This window comes from Lynx rufus, unplaced genomic scaffold (assembly GCF_022079265.1).
Source record: "Lynx rufus isolate CCGP_SWC_20201006 ecotype Redwood Valley unplaced genomic scaffold, mLynRuf1.p SCAF_24, whole genome shotgun sequence".
Classification (NCBI taxonomy): Eukaryota; Metazoa; Chordata; class Mammalia; order Carnivora; family Felidae; genus Lynx; species Lynx rufus.
Window position 1 is genome coordinate 15,788,506 of NW_025814839.1, and position 22,964 is coordinate 15,811,469.

The 22,964-nt window shown below is 36.8% G+C and overlaps 1 protein-coding gene across 1 annotated transcript in view; it reads left to right on the plus strand.

Annotated features, from left to right (window-relative positions):
- Positions 1-20,161, plus strand: part of LOC124518314 (solute carrier family 5 member 4) — a 39,104-nt gene extending 18,943 nt beyond the window's left edge. The window contains exons 8-15 of the mRNA XM_047088270.1: positions 1,944-2,164; positions 5,225-5,360; positions 6,387-6,494; positions 8,516-8,666; positions 11,202-11,370; positions 13,507-13,722; positions 16,343-16,445; positions 19,947-20,161. Coding sequence (XP_046944226.1) covers positions 1,944-2,164; positions 5,225-5,360; positions 6,387-6,494; positions 8,516-8,666; positions 11,202-11,370; positions 13,507-13,722; positions 16,343-16,445; positions 19,947-20,161 — 1,319 coding nt within the window. The remainder of the gene's footprint in view (positions 1-1,943; positions 2,165-5,224; positions 5,361-6,386; positions 6,495-8,515; positions 8,667-11,201; positions 11,371-13,506; positions 13,723-16,342; positions 16,446-19,946) is intronic.
- The last annotated feature ends 2,803 nt before the right edge of the window (positions 20,162-22,964 follow it).

Sequence of the window (22,964 nt, forward strand, 5' to 3'; positions counted from 1 at the left end):
ATTCAATGCACATAAACCATTATGTAGAATCTTCATAAAAATAAGTATTAAATAGTAAGAACAGTTTAAGACAACTGACTATTAACTTCACTGTGACTGTTTCAGATGGAAATTATTAAAGTATGTTACTCCCTCTATTGTTAGAATATACAAACACAGTTTGTATATTTCTCTTAAGTCATGCAGCAAGCACTACTGATGAATTTAACTTATAGCTTCCCTATTTTTGTTTTCTTTTATTATGCTACTTATTTAACTTTGGACAGGAAATCCATGCATACAGTAAAAAGGATATAAGATGAAAATAAGTGTCTTTTCATCTCTCCTCTGTCCTGCAGCCACCATATTCCATCCACTCAAGCTGCACTGAATACAGTTGTGAATATTCATGAACCCTAATCACAGGGCTTGAAGATAATATGAAGCAAAAACTGACAGAACTGCAAAGACAACAAATGCACAAAAAGAGTTGATGATTTTGACACAAAATGAATGCGATTGGTCACATATGGCTATTTAAATTAAAAAACAATAAAAAATAAATTAATCAAAATGTAAAATTCAGTTTCTGATTTGCCTAGCCATATTTCAAGCGCTTAATATATAGCTAGTAGTTTTCATATTTGACAGCACAGATATAGAATATATAGAATTCTATCATTACCGAAAGTTCTATCATTACTGAAAGTGCTGCTCCAGAGGCCATTGCTAGGACCAATTCTTTACAAACTTTCTATTTAGTTAACCAGGACTTCTTTGATATTCTTATTTATGGTTCTTTGGTGTCTGGCTTTGGTGATGGACCTCTGGCATCAACCTCTCTAAGCCTTCTCCCATCCTTAGGATGGAATCTCTCATCTTCCAGCATTCTTCATGTATTGTTGTCACAAACAATATTCCCCTTAACAGAACAATTTCCTTGTATTGTCTGTATCCTCCTTTGTATTGGGATCCTGCCTTGTACATTCATTTTGCATATAATCCCATCACAATGTTTGGCACATGCAAACATTTTTGATGCTAAATGAAATAAGTAATGAAAAAGTAAAATAATGTCAACCTCAACTCTACAGATATATGATACTCAGATGAATTTTGCACTATTTGAAACTATACTAAGTGGGCTGAGAAGCCTGGGCTCATCCTTCTTCTTTCTAAGGTTTCCATCCATTATGGTTCTTTTTTTTAGTTAATTAATTAATTAATTTATTTTGAAAGAGAAAGGGCAGAGAGAGAATCCCAAGCAGGCTCCACACTGCCAATGCAGAGCCTGATGTGGGGCTCGATCCCACAAACCATGAGATCATGACCTTAGCCGAAATCAAGAGTCAGACACTTAACTGACTGAGCCACCCATACATTCTCATTATGGTTCTTTTCTACACCTCTCTTGCCTTTCCAGCCCCCCCCCCCGCAGGCTGAGCCTCACCATTTCACCTCACCATACATAAACTGCTGCCTCTAATTTCTGCTCCTTATCTTCCCATTTTTTGTTGTAACATAGAAAGAATACAGTCAGTATTGCACCAAAAAACAGACTGTGCATAAAGTCAAAACAGCCAGACTTTATATCAGGAACAGAGACCATTACTTCTGGTCCATTCAGAGGAGTAGGGGCTTTCTGATGGCTAATTGTTAGGCTCACTCTGTTACCTCATCTTCATGTTTTATCTCTGTTCTAGGTGGTTGTGAATTTTCAAGAGAAGAAGAAAATTTTCAATAAGAAGAAAAGTTAAAGGGTGATTTGCTTCCTGTACATTGTGAAAGCATGATAGCATTACCAATGCCAGTAGTATTAGAAAGACATGAGTCCTCTGAGAACACTAAGGATTTGACCAGGCTGATTGGAGATGATTGGACACTTCCACCACAAAGGAATAATTATGAACAATAGATGTCTTAGATTTGTGTATAACATTTCATTTTATCCAATACCTTTGCAGCATTTGCTAAAGTGGGAGGCTATGAGAGTTTTACAGAGAAGTACATGAATGCCATCCCATCCATAGTTGAGGGGGACAACCTGACAATCAATCCCAAGTGCTACACTCCTCAGGCTGACTCCTTTCACATCTTCCGAGATGCTGTCACTGGAGATATTCCATGGCCAGGAATGATATTTGGAATGACCATTGTTGCTGTGTGGTACTGGTGCACAGATCAGGTGAAGTATGTGTGTGGTGTGTAAATATGTTTATGTTGTTCTTTTTCTCCTCATAGAAAAGCATCTAGTTTCTATTTTGTACACATATATACACATACACATGCACAAACACACATAATTTAAAGAGTCAAACACTTCTACAAGTCTTGTTATGATAAATAGTTGTCTGGTGTCCTGCTCTCTACTCATTTCTTGACTCTCAAAAGCAAATATTATTGACTCCTTCGGTTAGGTATTTTGGTATGTATGTTTCTTCTCTAAATCCTTGTACTCAATGCATGGCCTGTGTACCATTGGAGTGAATGTCACCTTGAAGCTCATTAGAAATAACTGTTCTCAGATGCTACCCAGACCCACTGAATCAGAATTTGCTTGTAAATTTGTTCCCCAGGTGATTTAAATAAATGTTTCTATTGATCCCTTTTGGTTTTCCAGTTTTAGGATTTTTACACTGGCTTCCAATAATGAAAGATGAGGATTTAGCTCTTTCTTTTCTTTTTTTTTCTTTTTTTAATGTTTTTATTATTTATTTTTGAGAGAGAGAGACAGAGTGTAAGCAGGGAAAGGGCAGAGAGAGAGGGAGACACAAAATCCAAAGCAGGCTGCAGGCTACGAGCTGTCAGCACAGAGCCCAACGCAGGGCTCAAATTCACAAACTGTGAGGTCATGATCTGAGCTGAAGTCGGACGCTTAACTGACTGAGCCACCCAGGCGCCCCTAGTTCTTTCAATTTTTTATCTTCAATCCTCCATCTTCCAGTAAAACAAAGTCACAATTTTGGTGAGATCAGCATTCAGTGCTACCATTTTTGTGGCTACATAAATATAATCCACAGCTAAGCCACATGATATTCTCTGATTGATTTTTCTTTAGCTTTTTCTTTTCTCTAGAATAAATAAGTCTTATTTTTTGTGTTTTAAATTTTCTTGGTAATTATTACTCATTAAACACCAAGCTTTCTGCAGATTGCCTAAATCTCCTTGATGTGTACTTGCAAACACATCAAATATCCTACCAACTCTTTTTCTCATTTTCTCTTAAAACCTTTGGACTCTCACAAACTGCTGGGTTGTTCTCTGCCTAGTGCCCATCCTAATCCAGGACCCCCTTTACTACCATATTTGGGGTTCCCTTTGGCTCATCCTTGGATTATATATCATATTTCAAGTATCCCACATCATCTTCTTTCTTGGTTTACTTCTTTCAGGGCAATTGAATTCTCCAGTAAGTTCCTGAGAAACACAGGAGATACATCTATTGTGAATTTGTCTTCATGTTTGAAGATGTCTTCACTCCAACTTTTCCCAAATTGATTCTCTGGCCATGTACACATTTCTAGGCCTTAAATAATTTTCCAGCCATAAATTACCATCTTTTGACTTCCACCATTGCTGTTGAAAAGCCTGAAGTTATTCTTGATCCTTTGCATGTAACGTGTCTTTTCTCTCTGGAAGTTTATCTTGCCTTTGTCCTCAGTGTTCTGAAATTTCATACAATGTGCTATTGTGTGTAGGTCTTTTTTTGTTCACTGTGATGGGCTACTGTGAACAAGTTTAATATAGTAATGGATGTCTTTAATGAATTGGTGGAATTCTTTGATTTCTTGCATTTTGTTTTCCTTTGGAGAACTTCCACTTTGGGTGTTGGTCTTCCTCAACTGGTTTTCTAGTGTTCTTATCTTTCCTCCACATCTACCATATCTTGGTCTTTTTGCTCTATTTTCTAGGAGATTACCTCAATATTATCCTTCAGTTTTTCTGCCTTTGTATTTATGACCCCCAAGATCTTATTTTTGGTTTTCTGTATGTTCCTTTTTATAGCATGTAAGTTTGTTTTGTTTTCTGTTTTGAAGTTTTCTTCACCCCAGATAGTCTCTGTCAAGTCAAACTTAAAATTTCACATTTTGGGATCAATGGTCCAAAATGGACTATCTTGGATCAATGGTCACTTGTATCAGTGTGAGATAATTTTTCTTTTTCTCTATATAATAAACTGATTTTATCAACATGTCTCCCAAAGAATGTACTCTTTCACTGATTTGTGCAAAAATCTTTATTGTTTATATTTTGCCACTGACCACATGACTTATCTCCTATATTTAGGTGGCCTCATATTCACCCTTAGATCTGATACCCGGACCCTGCTTATTTTCTGACAGGAATCCCCTGTTTTACATATAATTTGTATTGTCCCTCCAACTTTCTGCTTCAAGCCTTCTGTCTAAGGATAGCACCTGCTCCCCCAGAACTGAGTGACATTGTTGCTATACCTAATAGATTTGTCTCTCCAAAGAAAAGTAAGCAGAAAAAGTCATCGCCATTTTCTGACATTCCTTGAGAAGAAAAATGTCAAGAAGCAATGGCATTATGGGTAGAAATCCTGTTTTTCTAGAAAATTCTAGAAAATTTCTAGAAAAAAAGATTATACAACTTAAGTGGAAATTATGAGATTATATGCATTAAATTTCCCAGGACCACAATATTTTATTCATAACTGATTCATATCTAGAGATGAATGTCTCAAGGTTCTCCTCTGATGGCTGCCTGACTCTGTTGTTTCTATGGCAATGGGCTTGATTTTCCATATGGACAGTTGATCCCTAACAGTAGAGAGATACTGATGAGTATGTGGCTTATTTGGTGCCTACAACATTAAATGCACAACTTAAACACACGACTTGTGGCAAAGATCAGTAGTGATAGCTTTGTACCTGGACAAGTACATGGTCATTGTTGCAATGCAGCCTAGGAGCTGCAAACATTTTGATAGTAGTGATGGGTATTGACTTCTATGTACCAAGAGTCTTACAAACATTATACCAAATATTCAGAATATCCTACAAGAGATAACCCTCTTAAAGATGAGAAAGCTGATTCTCACAAAGTCAAATACTCATGTAAGAGGAGCAGGGATTAGAGTTCTGATTTTACTCTGAAGCTGATTATTTTCCACTACTCATGATCCCATATCTTATTGTAACATTAATCCTTGAAAAGAGGCACTCCCCTTCTTTGGATCATCCTCTAGTTGCTTCATGACTATGTCATGTTCTTCTGGCAGGTTATTGTGCAGCGCTGCCTATCAGGCAAGAACATGTCTCATGTGAAAGCTGCCTGCATCATGTGTGGGTACCTGAAGCTGCTGCCCATGTTCCTCATGGTAATGCCAGGAATGATCAGCCGCATCCTATACACAGGCAAGCCATTGATTCATAAATCCTCTTTCTTGTATGCTTGAATTCTAAATACTGGTTTTAATATGTATTAAAACCTTGATAAGCTAGAAAACCCATTATGTATGGAAGTTAAAACACAAATCCAGGTGAAGAGAACAGATTTTGCAGAATGTCAGAAGCAGGAAAATTTGGCATATTTGACACATATATATTCAACTAATAAGGAATGGCCAAAGAAATTATTAAATACCCCCTTTATGGAAAATTACACATAAGGACTGAAGACTTTCTCAAATTGTGGTCAAATGCTGAAGTTATTATGTTTAAGGGTAAAAAGCAGACTACAAAATATTATCTCAACAATTGCCATAGTTATGCAAAAAGACATTTCTGTCTGGAAAAAGATTAGAAAGGAATAAAAAAACTAAAAGAAGCTAATGTGTTAAGGTGTCAGTATTCTATGGGATTTTTTAAATCATTTTTTGCTATCTGTTGTCATAATATTGTTTAAGTAAAAAAAGAATCAACAAGGTATTGTACAACTGCCACAGTGAAGGGAGGCCTCATCCCACATGAGCAATCACCCCAATAATGATCACAAATGACACTTCTTAGCTGTAGGTAGAAAACACTGAACTAAATGACTAGACACAAAACTAATTTCTATTTTGTTGTTGTGGCTGTTGTGATTGTTTCATCTGGAGTTCTGTGCCTCTGGGAGAATTTATGTTCTTGCAGCTTTTCTGGAGGATGGAATCAGCTCCCCCTAATTGCTCTAATGCAATAGCTGGGCCACATCCCAAAGAGGACCCCTGCCCCTTAGGTCAGTGCAAGGGGAGGTACAGGTATGAGACACTTAGGAAGTCATATTCTGGGTGAAGAGGGACCAGATCTATGGTATGGAGTTCAAGGTTGAATCTCCAATTTCCAAGCAAATGTCTCTCCTCTTACTTATCATCTTACAACTTGTCTCTATGTCAAATGGTTGTAGATCTTACCTGTTTGGGCCCCACTCACTGAACCCACTTATCTGAATTCCCCCCTCAGAGAAGGTGGCCTGTGTTGTACCTTCTGAATGTGTGAAACATTGTGGCATTGAAGTCGGTTGTACTAACTATGCCTACCCAGTGATGGTGCTGGAACTGATGCCTGATGGTAAGAAAAGGTCCACACTCAAATGAATGGAGAAAATGTGATGAGAGTTAGATAGATAGATAGATAGATAATAAGTATAGATATAGATAATGGAATATCATTATCTATTAATGTCAACCTTTAAAAAAAATGAAAATCTGCCAAGTGCAACAACAATATAGATGAACCTGGAAGACATTATGCTAAGTGAGATAAACCAGATACAGAAAGACAAAAAAGCACACAATGTCGCTTATATGTGGAATCTTAACAAGTGGAACTCATACAAGCAGAGAGTACAATGGTGGTTTCCAAGGGCTGGGGGTGGGGGAAATGGGAAGATTTCAAAGGGTACAAACTTTCAGTTATAAGATGAATAAGTTCTGGAGAACTAATGTACAGTAGGGAGATTATAGTTAATAAGAATGTATGTTTAAAGTTTGCTATTCTCACCACAAAACAAGAAAACTGTAACTATGTGAGGTGACGGTTATGTTAACTAGCTTGATTATGGTAATCATTTCACAATGTATACATGTATTAAAACATCACATTATACATCTTAACTATATACAATTGTTATTTGTCAGTCATACCTCAATAAAGCTGGAAAAAATATGTTCATGCTGGGACTGCCTCAGAGACCTAGTGTATAAATGGTCCATGAGGAAAGATTATGGCATAATCCTTAATAATGCTAACTTCCATTAATTCAATTGGCTTCATCAGACATTTCTTGAGCACCTTCCGTAGGCTACCAGTCCGGTGCTGAGCCTGGGGAATACAGAGATGAATCAGATATAATTCCTAGAAGAATCCTTACTCCTTTAGATTCAAGATTGTCTTCCAAGACAATTAAGAGCATTTAAGTGATGGATTTGTCAATAAAAGAGTTGCATAAACACAAACTTACAAACTCAGAAAACTAGATGTTAATGATTTAGCCTGCTTTCTCTAGACCAGTTATACCCAAATAATATGCCTCAATATATTTAATTTACAGCTGTTTATTGAGTGCCTACTATGTGCCAGAGCCTGCCCTGGTGCTTAGAAAACATCAGTGAGGGGCACCTGGGTGGCTCAGTCGGTTAGGTGACCAACTTCAGCTCAGGTCATGATCTCGCCATTTCTGAGTTCAAGCCCCATGTTGGGCTCTCTGCTGATGGCTCAGAGCCTGGAGCCGGTTTAGATTCTGTGCCTCCCTCTCTCTCTCTCTCTCTCTCTCTACCCCTTCCCCACTCATGTTCTGTCTTTCTCTCTCAAAAATAAATAAACATTTAAAAAATTAAAAAAGAAAAGAAAACATCAGTGAAATAAGCACAAAATCCCCTATACCTTGGAACTCACATTCTAGTTTCATGAGATATAAAATAAATGACACATGGGGCAAAAGTAAATTATTAGGATGCTAGAAGGTGATCTGTGTGGTCAGTAACAGAGCAGAGTATGGGGCTCAGGAACAACCAGGTGATCTTATACCTTCAAAGGTCAGCTAATACTTCTTCAATCTTTTTCCTCCCTGACACACATGAGCATTGTCAGGAAGAAGGGAACATGACCCACAAGTGACATCACCCATCCATCTCATTCCACACTTTGTCTTAGGAGTTTTAGGGGCATTATTAATAAGCAGAGGGAAGTGGAGGATGAAGTTACCATAATATCCCAAAACTCTTTGCTTTTCCCAACAAAAACTTCTTTAACAGAACTGCTTACTAGGCTTTTCCCTCTCTAGTTCTCTAAGTCTTCAGGAAGCCAAGAGGTTCTCCCCAAAGAAAGATGGTACAACACTATTCCTCTCTCCCAAATTTAGGTTCCAGCAAATGATCTCTAAGTTTACATTTAAAACTAAAATTCTGTACTGGATCATTCTCAAATCACCAGGAAATTTGCAGGAAATGCTACATGATGATATGCGTTGACAGGCACATCAGTTGGTAAATGTTCCAGGTGACACTTTTGAATGACTCTGGTTTAGCAAGGCCCTCATAAATCATGGAGTCCAATTCCTAACTAATGTTTGCACTCTCATCTGGCCCCAGGACTGCGAGGTCTGATGCTGTCAGTCATGTTGGCCTCTCTCATGAGCTCCATGACCTCCATCTTCAACAGTGCTAGCACCCTCTTTACCATGGACCTGTACACCAAGATTAGGAAACAGGCATCAGAGAAAGAGCTTCTTATAACAGGACGGTGAGAAAATCCTGGTTTCTGTCTAAAATTTCTCTGGAAAGCACAGAAATACAAGCGAACTAGAACCTTCTCCTTCTTGGGTTCAGTGAAACAAATAATAGAATTCTAGAGTGGGAAAGGGATATTAAGAGGATATTTAATCCAACTTTATTTCTTTCCAGATAGGAAACTTGAGGCCATACTTTTTTTTTAAGGTTTATTTATTTTTGAGAAAGAGAGACACAGAGTGCGAGTGGGGGAGGGTCAGAGAGAGAGGGAAACACAGAACCCAAAGCGGGCTCCAGGTTCTGAGCTGTCAGCACTGAGCTTAACACGGGGCTTGAACTCAGGAACAGTGAGATCAGACCTGAGCCAAAGTTAGATGCTCAACTGACTGAGCCACCCAGGCACCCCAGGGTCATACTTTTAAATGAAATAGTTGCTTTTAAGGGTTTTCAAATGCCTCTGATTGTCTCTTATTTCTTCCTCCCCTCACACTCTCTTCCAACCATATCTTCATGAAACTCCAGTGGTTTTCATGGGGTATAAAGTTTCATGGGGTTAAAGCAGTCTCTAGAAGTTTCCATGTATATCACATGAAGGAAGTCACAGATTAAGTCATCCACACACTACTACACAGTAGTTTATCAACTGCACTCATTAAGAAATGGAGTATCAAGAGGGGGCACCTGGGTGGGTCAGTCAGTTAAGTATCTGATTTCAGCTCAGGTCATGATCTCATTGTTCCTGAATTCAAGTCCCGTGTTAGGCTCCGTACTGATAGCTCAGAGCCTGGAGCCTGCTTTGGATTCTGTGTCTCCCTCTCTTCCTGCCCCTCCCCTACTCATGCTCTGTCTTTCTCTGTCTCTCAAAACTAAATAAATGCTAAAAATTAAAAAAAAAAAAGAAATGGAGTATCAAGAGAACCTGACTACCTATGTAAAAGATACTGCTTTGCTGAAGACAGTAACAATCACTTAGTAAATTAAGCATTTGCAAGGAAAATTCCAAGGGCTCACTTGGTCCAGATCTTCACTCTGGACGTTATAGGAGAGGAAGAGCAATAAAGCATCTGTGTTTCTGTAGTAGAGAAAGTGTTGGACCTGAATTCAGTAAGCCCAGGATGCAGAAGTCTACCAATAGGCATATGATCTTGGGTATGAATACCCTTTAAGTCTCTATTTTAAATTAATGAGTTTCTCTCTCTCTCTTTCTCTCTTATTAAAAGCCTTCTATATCCCAGAATACAAATATGGAAAAGGACATATATGTAAAAAATAATTTCCTGCTTTCTGGGATTTACACCTTTGTTGGCAAGACAGACAATTAATAAATATGTTCTATATCTGATGGCAAAAGTGGCAGGGAGAAAATTAAAGTGAGATTAAATATGGGGGTTACTTAAGACAGGTGTTCAGGGAGTCTTCCCTGAGAAGGTGGCCTTTATGCACAACCATCAGGGAAGTGTGGGAATGAGCCCCATGGCTCTGTGGGGATGGAACAGTAAGTGCTGAATTCTTACAACAGTCATATGTATGGTGTGAGGACAGCAGGAGTGAGGTTGGCACATACAAGCAAGTGGAAAAGTGATAAGAAACATGATCTGAAAGATAGCTAGAGGTGAAATTATGTAGGGCCATTTAAACCATAACAAGATTTTGGATTTTATTCCACATATGATGGAAAACAACTGAAGATAAGCGAGCAAGAGAGGTACATGACAAGGACAGTGGGTATTATTTATTGAATCCTTATTATACTCTACGCATCATGCTCAGACTTTCCATGGTTTATCACATTTAATTATTACAAGGTTGCAAAAGTTTTGTGAACTTTCAATGAGACACTTGTGCCTCAGTCTCCTGCCCAAATGCCTGTCCCCCATTTCTCCCAGTCCCCACCTCTCTGTTTCAGATAAGCACAGAGAAGTAATGACCTTTTGCAGACAGTCCAGTAAATTATGTGTGTTTCTTCGCACAATAAGTACAGAATATTGAGCTTATTCTCCCTGGACCACAGGACCTGTAAAAAGTTTTTTACTAACTCCTTCTACCTGCCAAAGTACTCAGGTAGTAACATGCACAAATTAGCATTTCTGGCCAATTCACTCAGCATGCTAGGAGAAAGGATATTTTAATTCCAACCTGTGAAAACTGACCTAGTTTCTCTCAAGCTAGGAAAAAAAAGATCAAAATGGGGATCTGCTTTCTTTATCATACAAATGATTACTTACCATAGAAACAGTGTGGTGTTTTTTTCCTAACTGATACATTACATAAATTGCACTAGAAAATTATTAACCAGTTGCTGACATTTGAACTGTTTTATGAATGGACATTTAACCTCACAGTTGAAGCTATTTACAGAGAAGCAATTGCTTTATCGGCATTTTACTAACCTATGGTCATTAAGCATTCCATGGCTTCATGTGAGGTCAAGGAGTGTGATTTTATTTGGAAAATCAATGAATGGCCACAAGAATCAAGAACTGTAAAGCAAGTGGAAGTGCCAATAATGCTTTTGTTTAATATTTAAATCATTTTGCTTTCTCTCCAGGCTATTTATCATTCTATTAATTGCCATCAGCATTTTGTGGGTCCCATTAGTGCAGGTATCTCAAAATGGACAACTATTCCATTATATAGAATCAATTTCTAGCTACCTTGGGCCTCCAATTGCGGCTGTCTTCCTGCTTGCCATCTTCTGTAAAAGAGTCAATGAACAGGTAAGTAAAAAATCGGAAAACTTCTTCCCTGCTGGAGTGAGAATATTTTCTTTCACTGGTAGGAAAATGCATTCTTTCCACCCTGTTTATATAACTCAAAGCCCATCTCAATTTTAATTGTATTCAGCTATAATTCCTGATTCTCATTAAAGTGTGTAAATACATGGGGCACACTTATAGTACAGTCTGTATATTTCTTACAAAATATATACATATATGACACAATACTAAGGAACACAAGTTTTGGAGTAAGACTGACAGAATCCAATCCTGGCTCTATCAATCCTTTGATCTTAAGCAAACCATTTGATTCTGTGTAGAATGAAGATAATCACAGTGCCTACTTTATAGGATTGCTGTGAAGATTAAAAGGGATTTATTTTAATTTTTTTATGTTTATTTATTTTTGAGAGTGAAAGCAAGAGAGAACATGAGTCGGGGAGGAGCAGAGAGAGGGGGAGACACAGAATCCAAAGCAGGCTCCGGGCTCCAAGCTGTCAGCACAGAGCCCAACACGGGGCTGGAACCCACAAACTGTGAGATCATGATCTGAGCGAAGTCGGACACTCAACTGAGCCACCCAGGGGATTTATCACCCCAAAAGGGATTTATTTTTTTTTCAAGATATCTTTTTTTTTTTATGAAATTTATTGACAAATTGGTTTCCATACAACACCCAGTGCTCATCCCAAAAGGTGCCCTCCTCAATACCCATCACCCACCCTCCCCTCCCTCCCACCCCCCATCAACCCTCAGTTTGTTCTCAGTTTTTTAACAGTCTCTTATGCTTTGGCTCTCTCCCACTCTAACCTCTTTTTTTTTTTCCTTCCCCTCCCCCATGGGTTCCTGTTAAGTTTCTCAGGATCCACATAAGAGTGAAACCATATGGTATCTGTCTTTCTCTGTATGGCTTATTTCACTTAGCATCACACTCTCCAGTTCCATCCACGTTGCTACAAAAGGCCATATTTCATTTTTTCTCATTGCCACATAGTATTCCATTGTGTATATATACCACAATTTCTTTATCCATTCATCAGTTGATGGACATTTAGGCTCTTTCCATAATTTGGCTATTGTTGAGAGTGCTGCTATGAACATTGGGGTACAAGTGCCCCTATGCATCAGTACTCCTGAAAGGGATTTATTTTAATGTGAAGTGCTTAGAAGAAAACCTACCACTCTAGTAACAATTAAAAATGTTAATTTCTAGGGGTGTCTGGGTGGCTCAGTCGGTTAAGCCTCCGACTTCGGCTCAGGTCATGGTCTCACGGTCCGTGAGTTCGAGCCTGGCGTCAGGCTCTGTGCTGACAGCTCAGAGCCTGGAGCCTGTTTCAGATTCTGTGTCTCCCTCTCTCTCTGACCCTCCCCCGTTCATGCTCTGTCTCTCTCTGTCTCAAAAATAAATAAACGTTAAAAAAAATTTTTTAAATGTTAATTTCTGTTATAATATATGTAACTGATTATTTTGGATCGTGGGCATTTAATCCCTTAATTGTTTCCAACTGTTAACTTTATTATAATTTTGAAATGAAGAATAGGTACAGAGAGGTTATTATCTTATGTGCTTTTCAAATGTTATTTAGTATTAGTAAGTAGTATTTTGGGATTCAGATTCAGGTCTTCCTCCAACTAAAGCTCATGCTTTTAATGTCTATGCAATACCATTTCCCCTTGAACATAACATCTTGATCAGAGGACTAGAGGACATATGTTTCCAAGCCCACCCGCTTCTCAGAGAATACAGATGCTCTTAATTGCCAAAAGCTTAATAGAACTATCATAACTATCTAATAACAACTCTGTAAATTGTGTAACATAAGCCATAGTTCTGTTTATTCTATAAAATAAGCCACAACTTATAAAATCTATATATAAAATAAAATTCAAGGTAAACTTAAGCTTGGGTCAGAGTGTACAGTAGTGCCCTGAAGTAGTGTCTGATGCAATGAAATTTCAGTATCACTAAATAAACACATGTATTTGTACCTTTTTCTTGCTTTGGTGACTTTATGCTCAGGGTTAGCCATTATTGGTTCTTAGTGGAGAAAGTAGGTAGGATGATAATTGTTACCTACTCAAATGAGCTTCTCATCTTTTCTAAGTACTCTGATTTTATTCTTGTTTCTTTTGCAGGGAGCCTTCTGGGGTCTAGTCATTGGACTTGTGATTGGCCTTATTCGCATGATTGCAGAGTTTGCCTATGGAACAGGAAGTTGCTTGGCTGCCAGTGACTGTCCCAAGGTCATCTGTGGAGTGCACTATCTGTACTTTGCCATCATCCTCTTTTTTGTTTCCATACTAGTTGTCCTAGGAATTTCCCTGTTAACAAAACCCATTCCTGATGTACATGTGAGTACTCATTTTAAAATAAGAGTTCTTGGTGTGCCTGGGTGACTCAGTCAGTTAAGCAACAGACTCTTGATTTTGGCTTAGGTCATGATCCCAGCGTCATGAGATCAAGCTCCGTGTCAGGCTCTGCACTGGGCATGGAGCTTGCTTGGGGTTCTCTAAATAAATAAATAAATAAGGGTTCTTTGCCTTCTGAGGTATTAGGAAATGGGCTTCACCCTCAAAAAACTTCACAATGCACTTAGTAGATAAATCTTTCTCTTTGTTATAGGATACCAGAAAGAGAGTAATTAGTGTTGCCTAAGAGATTGGAAAAGACTTCACAGCAGAGTTGCAATCTGGCCTGGGACTATTTGGGGATGAGTAGAATTTCATACACAATACAACTACACCAATACAGAGATTAAAAAAAAAAAAGTACATGGTACCAGATGGCAGGAAAAAGACAAATAGAATGAGATGCCTTTCAAATTGGCAAAAAAGTTTAATATGAATATGTCTAATGTTGGTAAGAATGTTGGGGAATGTCCACACTCCAAAATCATTGGTGAATGTATGAATTTCATAATTTGTAGAAAGGCAATTGGGGAGTATTTATCAATTAAAATTAAAATTCTCATACCTTATGAACCAACATCCCCATTTCTAGGAACTTATTGTGTAGAAATACTTCTACAAGTAGGAAATATATATATAAATTTTCTCTGCAAATGTTTCTAGTAGAAAAAGATGGAAACAACCCAAATTTCCATTGCTAGTGGAATGGATACACAATAATAGTACACTAAATATTATGCATCTGTTCAAAAACCTGAGGAGCTCAATCATTTCCTTTTTAAATGTCCATGACATGAGTAAGTGGGGAAAAAATGATTGCAGAATATAGTATTATATAATATCACTTTTTGAAAATAAAACACACACACAAAATGTGTGTATATATATATATATATATATATTTGTCTAACAATGGAAAAAATACCTTAAAGCATATACACCACAAACTTTCAATAAAAGGTATCTCTGGGGGAAACATTATAGAAGACCAGCAAATATTAGTCATTTTTTTAACTTAAATACTGCTTATATACTAACACTGTTTGAATGTATTACTAACATGTATAACTTTTATTTATTTTGCATGTATCACTCGATCTTTGAAGCAATATTTATTTGCATATTCCTTTAGAAAGTAGTAAATATTATTTGTGGATGGGGAAACCTGAAACACAGAATGGTTCAAATTACTTTTCTTTTTTTTTTTTATTTAAATTTTTTTTTTCAACGTTTATTTATTTTTGCGACAGAGAGAGACAGAGCATGAACGGGGGAGGGGCAGAGAGAGAGGGAGACACAGAATCGGAAACAGGCTCCAGGCTCTGAGCCATCAGCCCAGAGCCCGACGCGGGGCTCGAACTCACGGACCGCGAGATCGTGACCTGGCTGAAGTCGGACGCCTAACCGACTGCGCCACCCAGGCGCCCCTCAAATTACTTTTCTAAAGACATGTCACCAGAAGTCATAATGAAATATTTGTGTTGAATATTGGGAGTTGAATGAAAAAAAAAAACACTAGAAAATATGTTATATTTTTCAAGGAAATATAAATATTAAGCTTTTTATGGCAATAAAAATAATATAATTTATTATTGATTTTTTAAATGTGTCTAAAGGACCAATAAGACCATTTATCTAATTTATGTTTATGTTTCCTAAATATACTGTGAGGTTTGAATTTTCAAAATCAACTGATAAATATCAATAGTCCTGTCAGAGAAGGTCATGAGTAGTGTTGTGGATCTAACCTAGCTGTGCAGTAAAAAGAAATCTCAGGGGATGCATGGAAATATTAATCATATTTGCAGAAAACAATTAAATTCTATAAAGCTTATAACAGTTTTAAAATAATGATACAGTTGACAAAAGCTTGGAGGTTGGCTGGAAAATGGATGTATAAGGGCACAAATTGTTATCATAACTTAGTAGTACATAGATATTATCTAAACATGATGGATCCAGAAATGGAGCTAAAGAAGATATTTTAAAAGTTACAAAGGTACCCACTAGACAAACTGAAAGTAATAATAATGCAACTAATAACAGCTGAATGATAAGGACAATGAGTGAAGCAGAGGTATATGTAAGTTAGATAAATATTTGACTTTTATGAAATTATAAATCCAGAAGTAAGAGTTTTAAGAATATTGCTTAAGATGGGGCACCTGGGTGGTTCAATCGCCTCACGGTTTGTGGGTTCGAGCCCTGCGTCAGGCTCTATGCTGACAGCTCAGAGCCTGGAGCCTGCTTCAGATTCTGTGTCTTCCTCTCTCTCTGCCCCTACCCCGCTCATGCTCTGTCTCTCTCTGTCTCTCAAAAATGAATAAAGGTTAAAAAAATTTAAGGAATATTACTTACGAGTGTTTAATAACTACTGGAAGAGTTAAAAACATAAATAATTTTAAATGGTTAGTGTGTTTTTGTGAATTTGTGTGGTAGAAGACTATACATATACTATGTAATGTCATTTGATTTTCTTGCACTATACAATAAATGAATGTACCATCGTATTATTTAAACATTTGCTCCATCACTAATGTGCTTGTCTATGGTCTTTGTGTAGCTGTATCGTCTGTGTTGGGCTCTTCGGAATAGTACAGAGGAACGAATTGATTTAGATGCAGAAGAGAAAAGACATGAGGAAGTTGATAATGATGTTGATGAAGGTAATATCTGGTTTACATTTGGTTTTCATGTAGAAATTCTGTGTACCTGAACTGGTTTCATGTTTGCTTTATTTTTTTAATGCCACTAAATTCAGTTTCTGAAAAAGCTGTTAGATTTATGGTAAACTGAAACTTTAAAATCTTATCTTGCCCAAAGCTAAGATAATTCATTACAAATGAAATATCCCCATTCATCCACCTGTCCATCAGTCTGTCTGTCCATTCAACCATCATTTATCCATGGAACTGTGTACCAGCTCTAACATGAAAATCAATCCAGTGTCTCCTATTCCTAGTCACATATTAAATGTTCAACAAATCAATCTTGATTGATAGTGATTAAGCATCTAGCATCTAGTCCTACCTTTTTCTTCAACTTTTTTTTCTTACTATTCTCTCCAATATACCATCCATTCCAGCCAGGCAGATTTCTTCACCTTCCCACCACGTATACCAAGCTCTTAGAATATTTCTACTTCCTCTCTGAGAGAGAAAAAGTTGCCTATTCTTTGACACTAGGTTCTAATTCCATTGCCTTCATTGAAACTTCTCTAGCATCCACCCCCATAGCTCTTTGTTTACCTGGCATTTTTTTAACTTATTTTATTTTATTTTTGAGAAACACACAAAGAGAGAGAGAGACAGAGAGAGAGAGAGAGAGAGCACACACTAGTGGGGAGGGGCAGAGACAGAGAGGGAGACAGAGGATCTGAAGCAGGCTCTGTAATGACAGCAGAGAGCCTGATGTGGGGCTCAAACCTATGAACTGTGAGATCATGACCTGAGCCAAAGTTGGATGTTCAACCGACTGAGCCACCCAGGCGCCCCTACCTGGAATTTTTAAAACCATTGACAAAGTTTACCACTTCAGGATATGTTTTCTGGAACTCCACACTAATTGTTTCATTTGATTTGGCTTGGGATCTTCAACTTGAAGGAAGGATAAATGCCTTCTACTGCTTTTGGATTTTTATATCAGTATTCCTGAGTAAGACTGGACTACATAGTTTTCCTTTTTTGTACTTTATCTGGTTTTGGTATTAAGATCATAGTGTTCTTGGGGCATTTAGGTGGCTCAGTCAGTTAAGTGTCCGACTCCGGATTTTGGCTCAGGTCATGATCTCAGGGTTATGGGATGGAGCCCCGCATTGGGCTCTGCACTGGGCTCCACGCTGAGCTCCACACTGGGCATGGAGCCTGCTTAAGATTCTCTCTTTCTTCCTCTACTGCTCTCTCTCTCTCTCTCTCTCCCAAAAATAGGTCTTAGTGTTCTCATAGAATGAATTGGAGATATTTCAATAAGAGTGGAATGATATCTGCATCAAAATTTTGGTATTTTGCCAATAACAGCATTAGGCATTAGGGGGGCTGGTGAGTGTGTGTGTGTGTGTGTGTGTGTGTGTGAGAGAGAGAGAGAGAGAGAGAGAGAGACTTTCAAACTGATTAAATCTGTGTTTAATCAGTTTGGGAAAATTATGTTTCCTAGGATTGTGTCTATTTAGTACACACTTTAAATATAATTACATGAAGTTATTTATACTATTTATTGGCTTTTCTATCCCTACTACCTCTGTAGTTATGCCTTCCCTTTTATTCTTTATGTGATTATTTATGATGTCTCTTTTTTCTTGATAAATTTCACTAAAGACTAGCCTATTTTATTTCTCTTAAAGGACCAACTTGGACTTTGTTATTTTTCTCTATTGTTATCCTTCTTTTCTATTTTATTACTTTCTGTCTCATTTGTATACCCTTCCATTTACTTTATTTGGGTTTATTGTTATTTTTTTCTAACTTAAATTGAATATTATTTCATTAATTTTCAGTCTCCCTTCTTTTATAATGTAAATAAGTAAGGCTACACATTTTCCTCAGAGTGATGTTTTTACTACATCTCACTTCTTTTATTTTGTAGAATTTTCTTTACCATTCATTTATAAGAATAGTCTTACATTCATTATGGTTTTTCATGGAAATTTGAACTTGGAAGTATGTTTTAAATTTTCTAATGCATAAATAGCGTTGTACTTAGAGCTTTTGTATTTTTGCCAATTTACCTTCAGGACAGACTTTGAGAAGTTTGAGTTTGGGGTCAAAGGGCTAATGCCAATGCAATTTTGCTGTACACTGCCAAATTCCTTTCCATGAGAGTTGAACCATGCTTTCCTAGCAACAATGTGTGAGAGTACCTGCTTCCACGCAGACTAACATAGTATATTGTGAAACTTTTTTTTAATGTTTTATTTATTTTTTGAGACACAGAGAGAGAGACAGAGAGAGACAGAGCACGAGAAGGCAAGGGGCAGAGAGAGATGGAGACAAAGAATCCAAAGCAGGCTCCAGGCTCTGAGCTGTCAGCACAGAGCCTGACGTGGGGCTCGAGCCCATGAACTGTGAGATCATGACCTGAGCCAAAGTCAGATGCTTAACCAACTGAGCCACCCAGGCATCCCATTGTGAAACTTTTTAATTGTTGTCACGGACAAATGAGTAGTAGTATTTCAATGTCATTTTTTTTCAAATTTCTCTTTTTTGAGTAAATTTAAGAACTGTTTATTGATGTATGTATATATGTCTGCATGGAGTTGTTGGTAGTCTTTTATTCTCTACTTCAAAAGCCCATTGTACATTAAGGATATTAAACCCTTTGTAGTATAAGATGCAAATATTTTTCCTCAGTTTGTCACTTGTTTTTACTTTGTTTATTGTATTTTTACTTTGTTGTATTGTGTTGTATTGTATTGACATAAGTCATGCAAAAGTTTTCTATTGTTATATAATCAAAGTTATCTATATTTTTCTCAGAGATTCTTCCAACACTTAAAAGTGTTTGTAAGTTTTTTAAGTTTTTTTTTAAGTTTTTCTTAAGTTTTTTTTTTTTTTCAACGTTTATTTATTTTTGGGACAGAGAGAAACAGAGCATGAACGGGGGAGGGGCAGAGAGAGAGGGAGACACAGAGTCGGAAACAGGCTCCAGGCTCTGAGCCATCAGCCCAGAGCCCGACGCGGGGCTCGAACTCACGGACCGCGAGATCGTGACCTGGCTGAAGTCGGACGCTTAACCGACTGCGCCACCCAGGCGCCCCTTTCTTAAGTTTTTATGTATCAGTTTATTTTTTTTTTATTATATGAAACTTATTGTCAAATTAGTTTCCATACAACACCCAGTGCTCATCCTAAAAGATGCCCTCTTCAATGCCCATCACCTACCCTCCCCTCCCTCCCACCCCCCATCAACCCTCAGTTTGTTCTCAGTTTTTAAGAGTCTCTTATGCTTTGGCTCTCTCTCCCACTCTAACCTCTTTTTTTTCTTTTTTTTTTCCTTCCCCTCCCCCATGGGTTTCTGTTAAGTTTCTCAGGATCCACATAAGAGTGAAAACATACAAAAAAAAAACTTAAAAAAAAGTGATTGTAATCATCCTTTACAGTCATCTGTACTACATTGGCAGGGATATTATTTCCCATGTTTTGTGATCATTCACTTATCTTTCTTTGTTTCAGATAATCCTGAGGAACCTCATGGATGTCTCAAGAAGGCTTATGACTTATTCTGCGGTTTGCAGAAGAAAAGCCCCAAGTTGAGCAGAGAGGAGGAAGAAGCCCAGAAAAAGAAGTTGACAGACACATCTGAGAAGCCTTTATGGAGGGCTATAGTGAATGTCAATGCCATTCTTCTCCTGGCAGTGGCTGTCTTTGTCCATGGGTATTTTGCCTGAACTCTATCTAAGCCACTAAATATTTATTAAGCAAAGGATAATTTTATTGATTTTTTCGCTTTTAGAGTTTGTTGTGTTTCAGAAGGGAGATAATTTCAAAAGGGATGAAGCAGTGGGTAATTTTATTATATGAGATGACTAGGCTATAGACCTGATTTTTAGTTTTTGTTGTTCTTTTGTGTCAATTAAAAAAAGAGTTGATAATTTCGAAAGCCAGGGAGCTGACTCTATATTTTTGTGTAAACTAGAAGCATTGTGTCTAAACTTTTTTATAGCTCACCAGGTAGATTTCCCTACTTTACGTTTGCTTTCTATTCCCGAGATTTCCATGTAGAAGGAATGCCTCTCCCAACTCTGCCTCACATAGTAACCTCCTCATCTATAAAACAGTGACCTTTTCCTCTCAACTTCACTTCACTGACCTCAAGGAAAATAGGAATATTTCCTAAGAGTTGAGAGGGGAGGTGAGCTAGAAATGTCTGTTGTAAATATTTTTATGAATTTACTGGAAATTATTACCTTATGTCTTAAATAAAACCATCCCAATAAATGTTAGCATATTAAGCCATTGATTTCTTAAGCTACTTTATAAAAATATAATTCACATACCATAAAATGCACCTACTTACAGTGTACAATTCAGTGTATTTTAGAATATTCACAGAGTTATTCAACAATTACCACAATCTAATTTCATATACTAACATTAATTTGTTTATTGACATTGTTATTTGGGAATATATATTTCTCTGTATTTCTGTGTTATTTTGACATTCTGAATGACAGTTATCTTTTTGTAGAATTATATGTAGTTTTAAAACACACCTTTTTAGAAGTAAATCAGCACATTAAAATGTTTTTAAAAAATTGCATAAGAAACATGTATCATAGGTTTGAGTGGAAGAGAGCCAAAGCATAAGAGACTCTTAAAAACTGAGAACAAACTGAGGGTTGATGGGGGGTGGGAGGGAGCGGAGGGTGGGTGATGGGTATTGAGGAGGGCACCTTTTGGGATGAGCACTGGGTGTTGTATGGAAACCAGTTTGACAATAAACTTCATATATTGAAAAAAAAAGAAAGATCTATCATATTGCTACAAAATTCAAACAATTCTTTGTTCTGTAGAATTAAATATAATACTCTCCACTGACAATCTATCACTCCCATCTACTCCCACTAACTTTACAGAAGAGTAACTGTTAATAGTTTAGAGCATATGTTAAAGTAATTTTTCTATTTTTACACATATTTTCACACTCTGCAATCTTATTCTATATGTTGTACTGTGACTGGCTTTGCCATATAAAATTTATCTTGGAGATCTTTGCCTGTTAATACATATGGGTACAGCTCCTTTTTAATAGTTGCACATTATTCCATGAAATCATTTGCCACAACTTGACCATTTTTCTACTGAAAACCATGCATGTTGTTTTCAATTATTTGCTATTATCAATGATACTCTACCATATGTACCTGTATATTCATCTTTTGGTACATTAACAGCTTTGTTTTCTTTAATAATTGATTCTTAGGAAAGGAATACTGGAACAAGGGGTATGAACATTTAATAATTTGATAAATATTCAAAAGTTATGTTCCAAAAATGATTCACCAATTTATATTCTCACCATCAGTGTATGAAAATTCCTATTTATTCACACCCTTAATTACAGAGTATGTTATCAATCTTAATTCATTTTTGTCCATTTGATGAGTGAAAAATAATTTAATTTTTTAAATTTATGTTTCTCCACTTAATGAGATTTTATGTATTTACACATATTTGTTAGCTATTTGTGTTTTTTTCTTCTGTGAATTTCTTGATATATTTTACCAATTTTCTAATTCATTTATAGACATTCTTTAGTCTATATACTTATTATTTGCATTTGAATTGCAAATATTTTTTCTTGAAGTCTTGCCTTTTAATTTTATGCTGTTCTTGAGTATACAGAAGCTCTAATTTTTATTTAGTAAGATATATTCATCTTTTCCTTATAGCTTCTGGGTTTTGTGGCTTATTCTCAGTGGCTTACTTTGTCCTTTGGGAGTTTTTTGTCACTGTTTTGTTATGCTGTAAAGAATGTTGTCGCACCCTACTCTATTTTGCAATTTATTTTTCTCTCTTTATAATATGTGGTGGACTTAATTAAACCCAACTAATGTAAATCACAAGAATTCATTTTAATTTCTGCCTAATAACATTACATTAAATGCATTCTATTTCCTTAACAATGTCCCCTTTGGATGGATATCCTAAATATTCTAAATATCTTTTCCACCACAAATAATGTTGCAATAATTACCCTTATACATAGATCCCCACTGACGATTTTATAAGACAGAATCCTCAAAGTAGTATAATTGAGCAATTGAGATAGTTACTTATATTTTAATAGATATTGGCAAATAACTTTCAAATTTTGAAGCAATTCACATTCCTATCAACAACAGGGAATGAGTAGGCTAAGTAGTGCAAAAAGTTGTTGCTTTTTGAAAAATTGCTGATCAGTCTGGCTAGTAAAAAATCTTATAGACGCTCTAATTAATCATATATTTTCACTTCAGTGAGTTGCCTATTTATAACCTTTTTCTGGTTTTCTATCTGGTGGTTTTTGATGGGAAACATTCTAAAGCAAAACAGGAAACCTAGAAACTAAACAATCGATTTAACTAAACAAATCGTTGAATTTTTTATATCAGAAGGTAGTCCAAACAGAAGTTAACATATGGAGCCAAAAGGAGATTGCAACACAAGAAAAAGAAAGAACTCCCATAAATAAATGAGAAGACAGCTAAC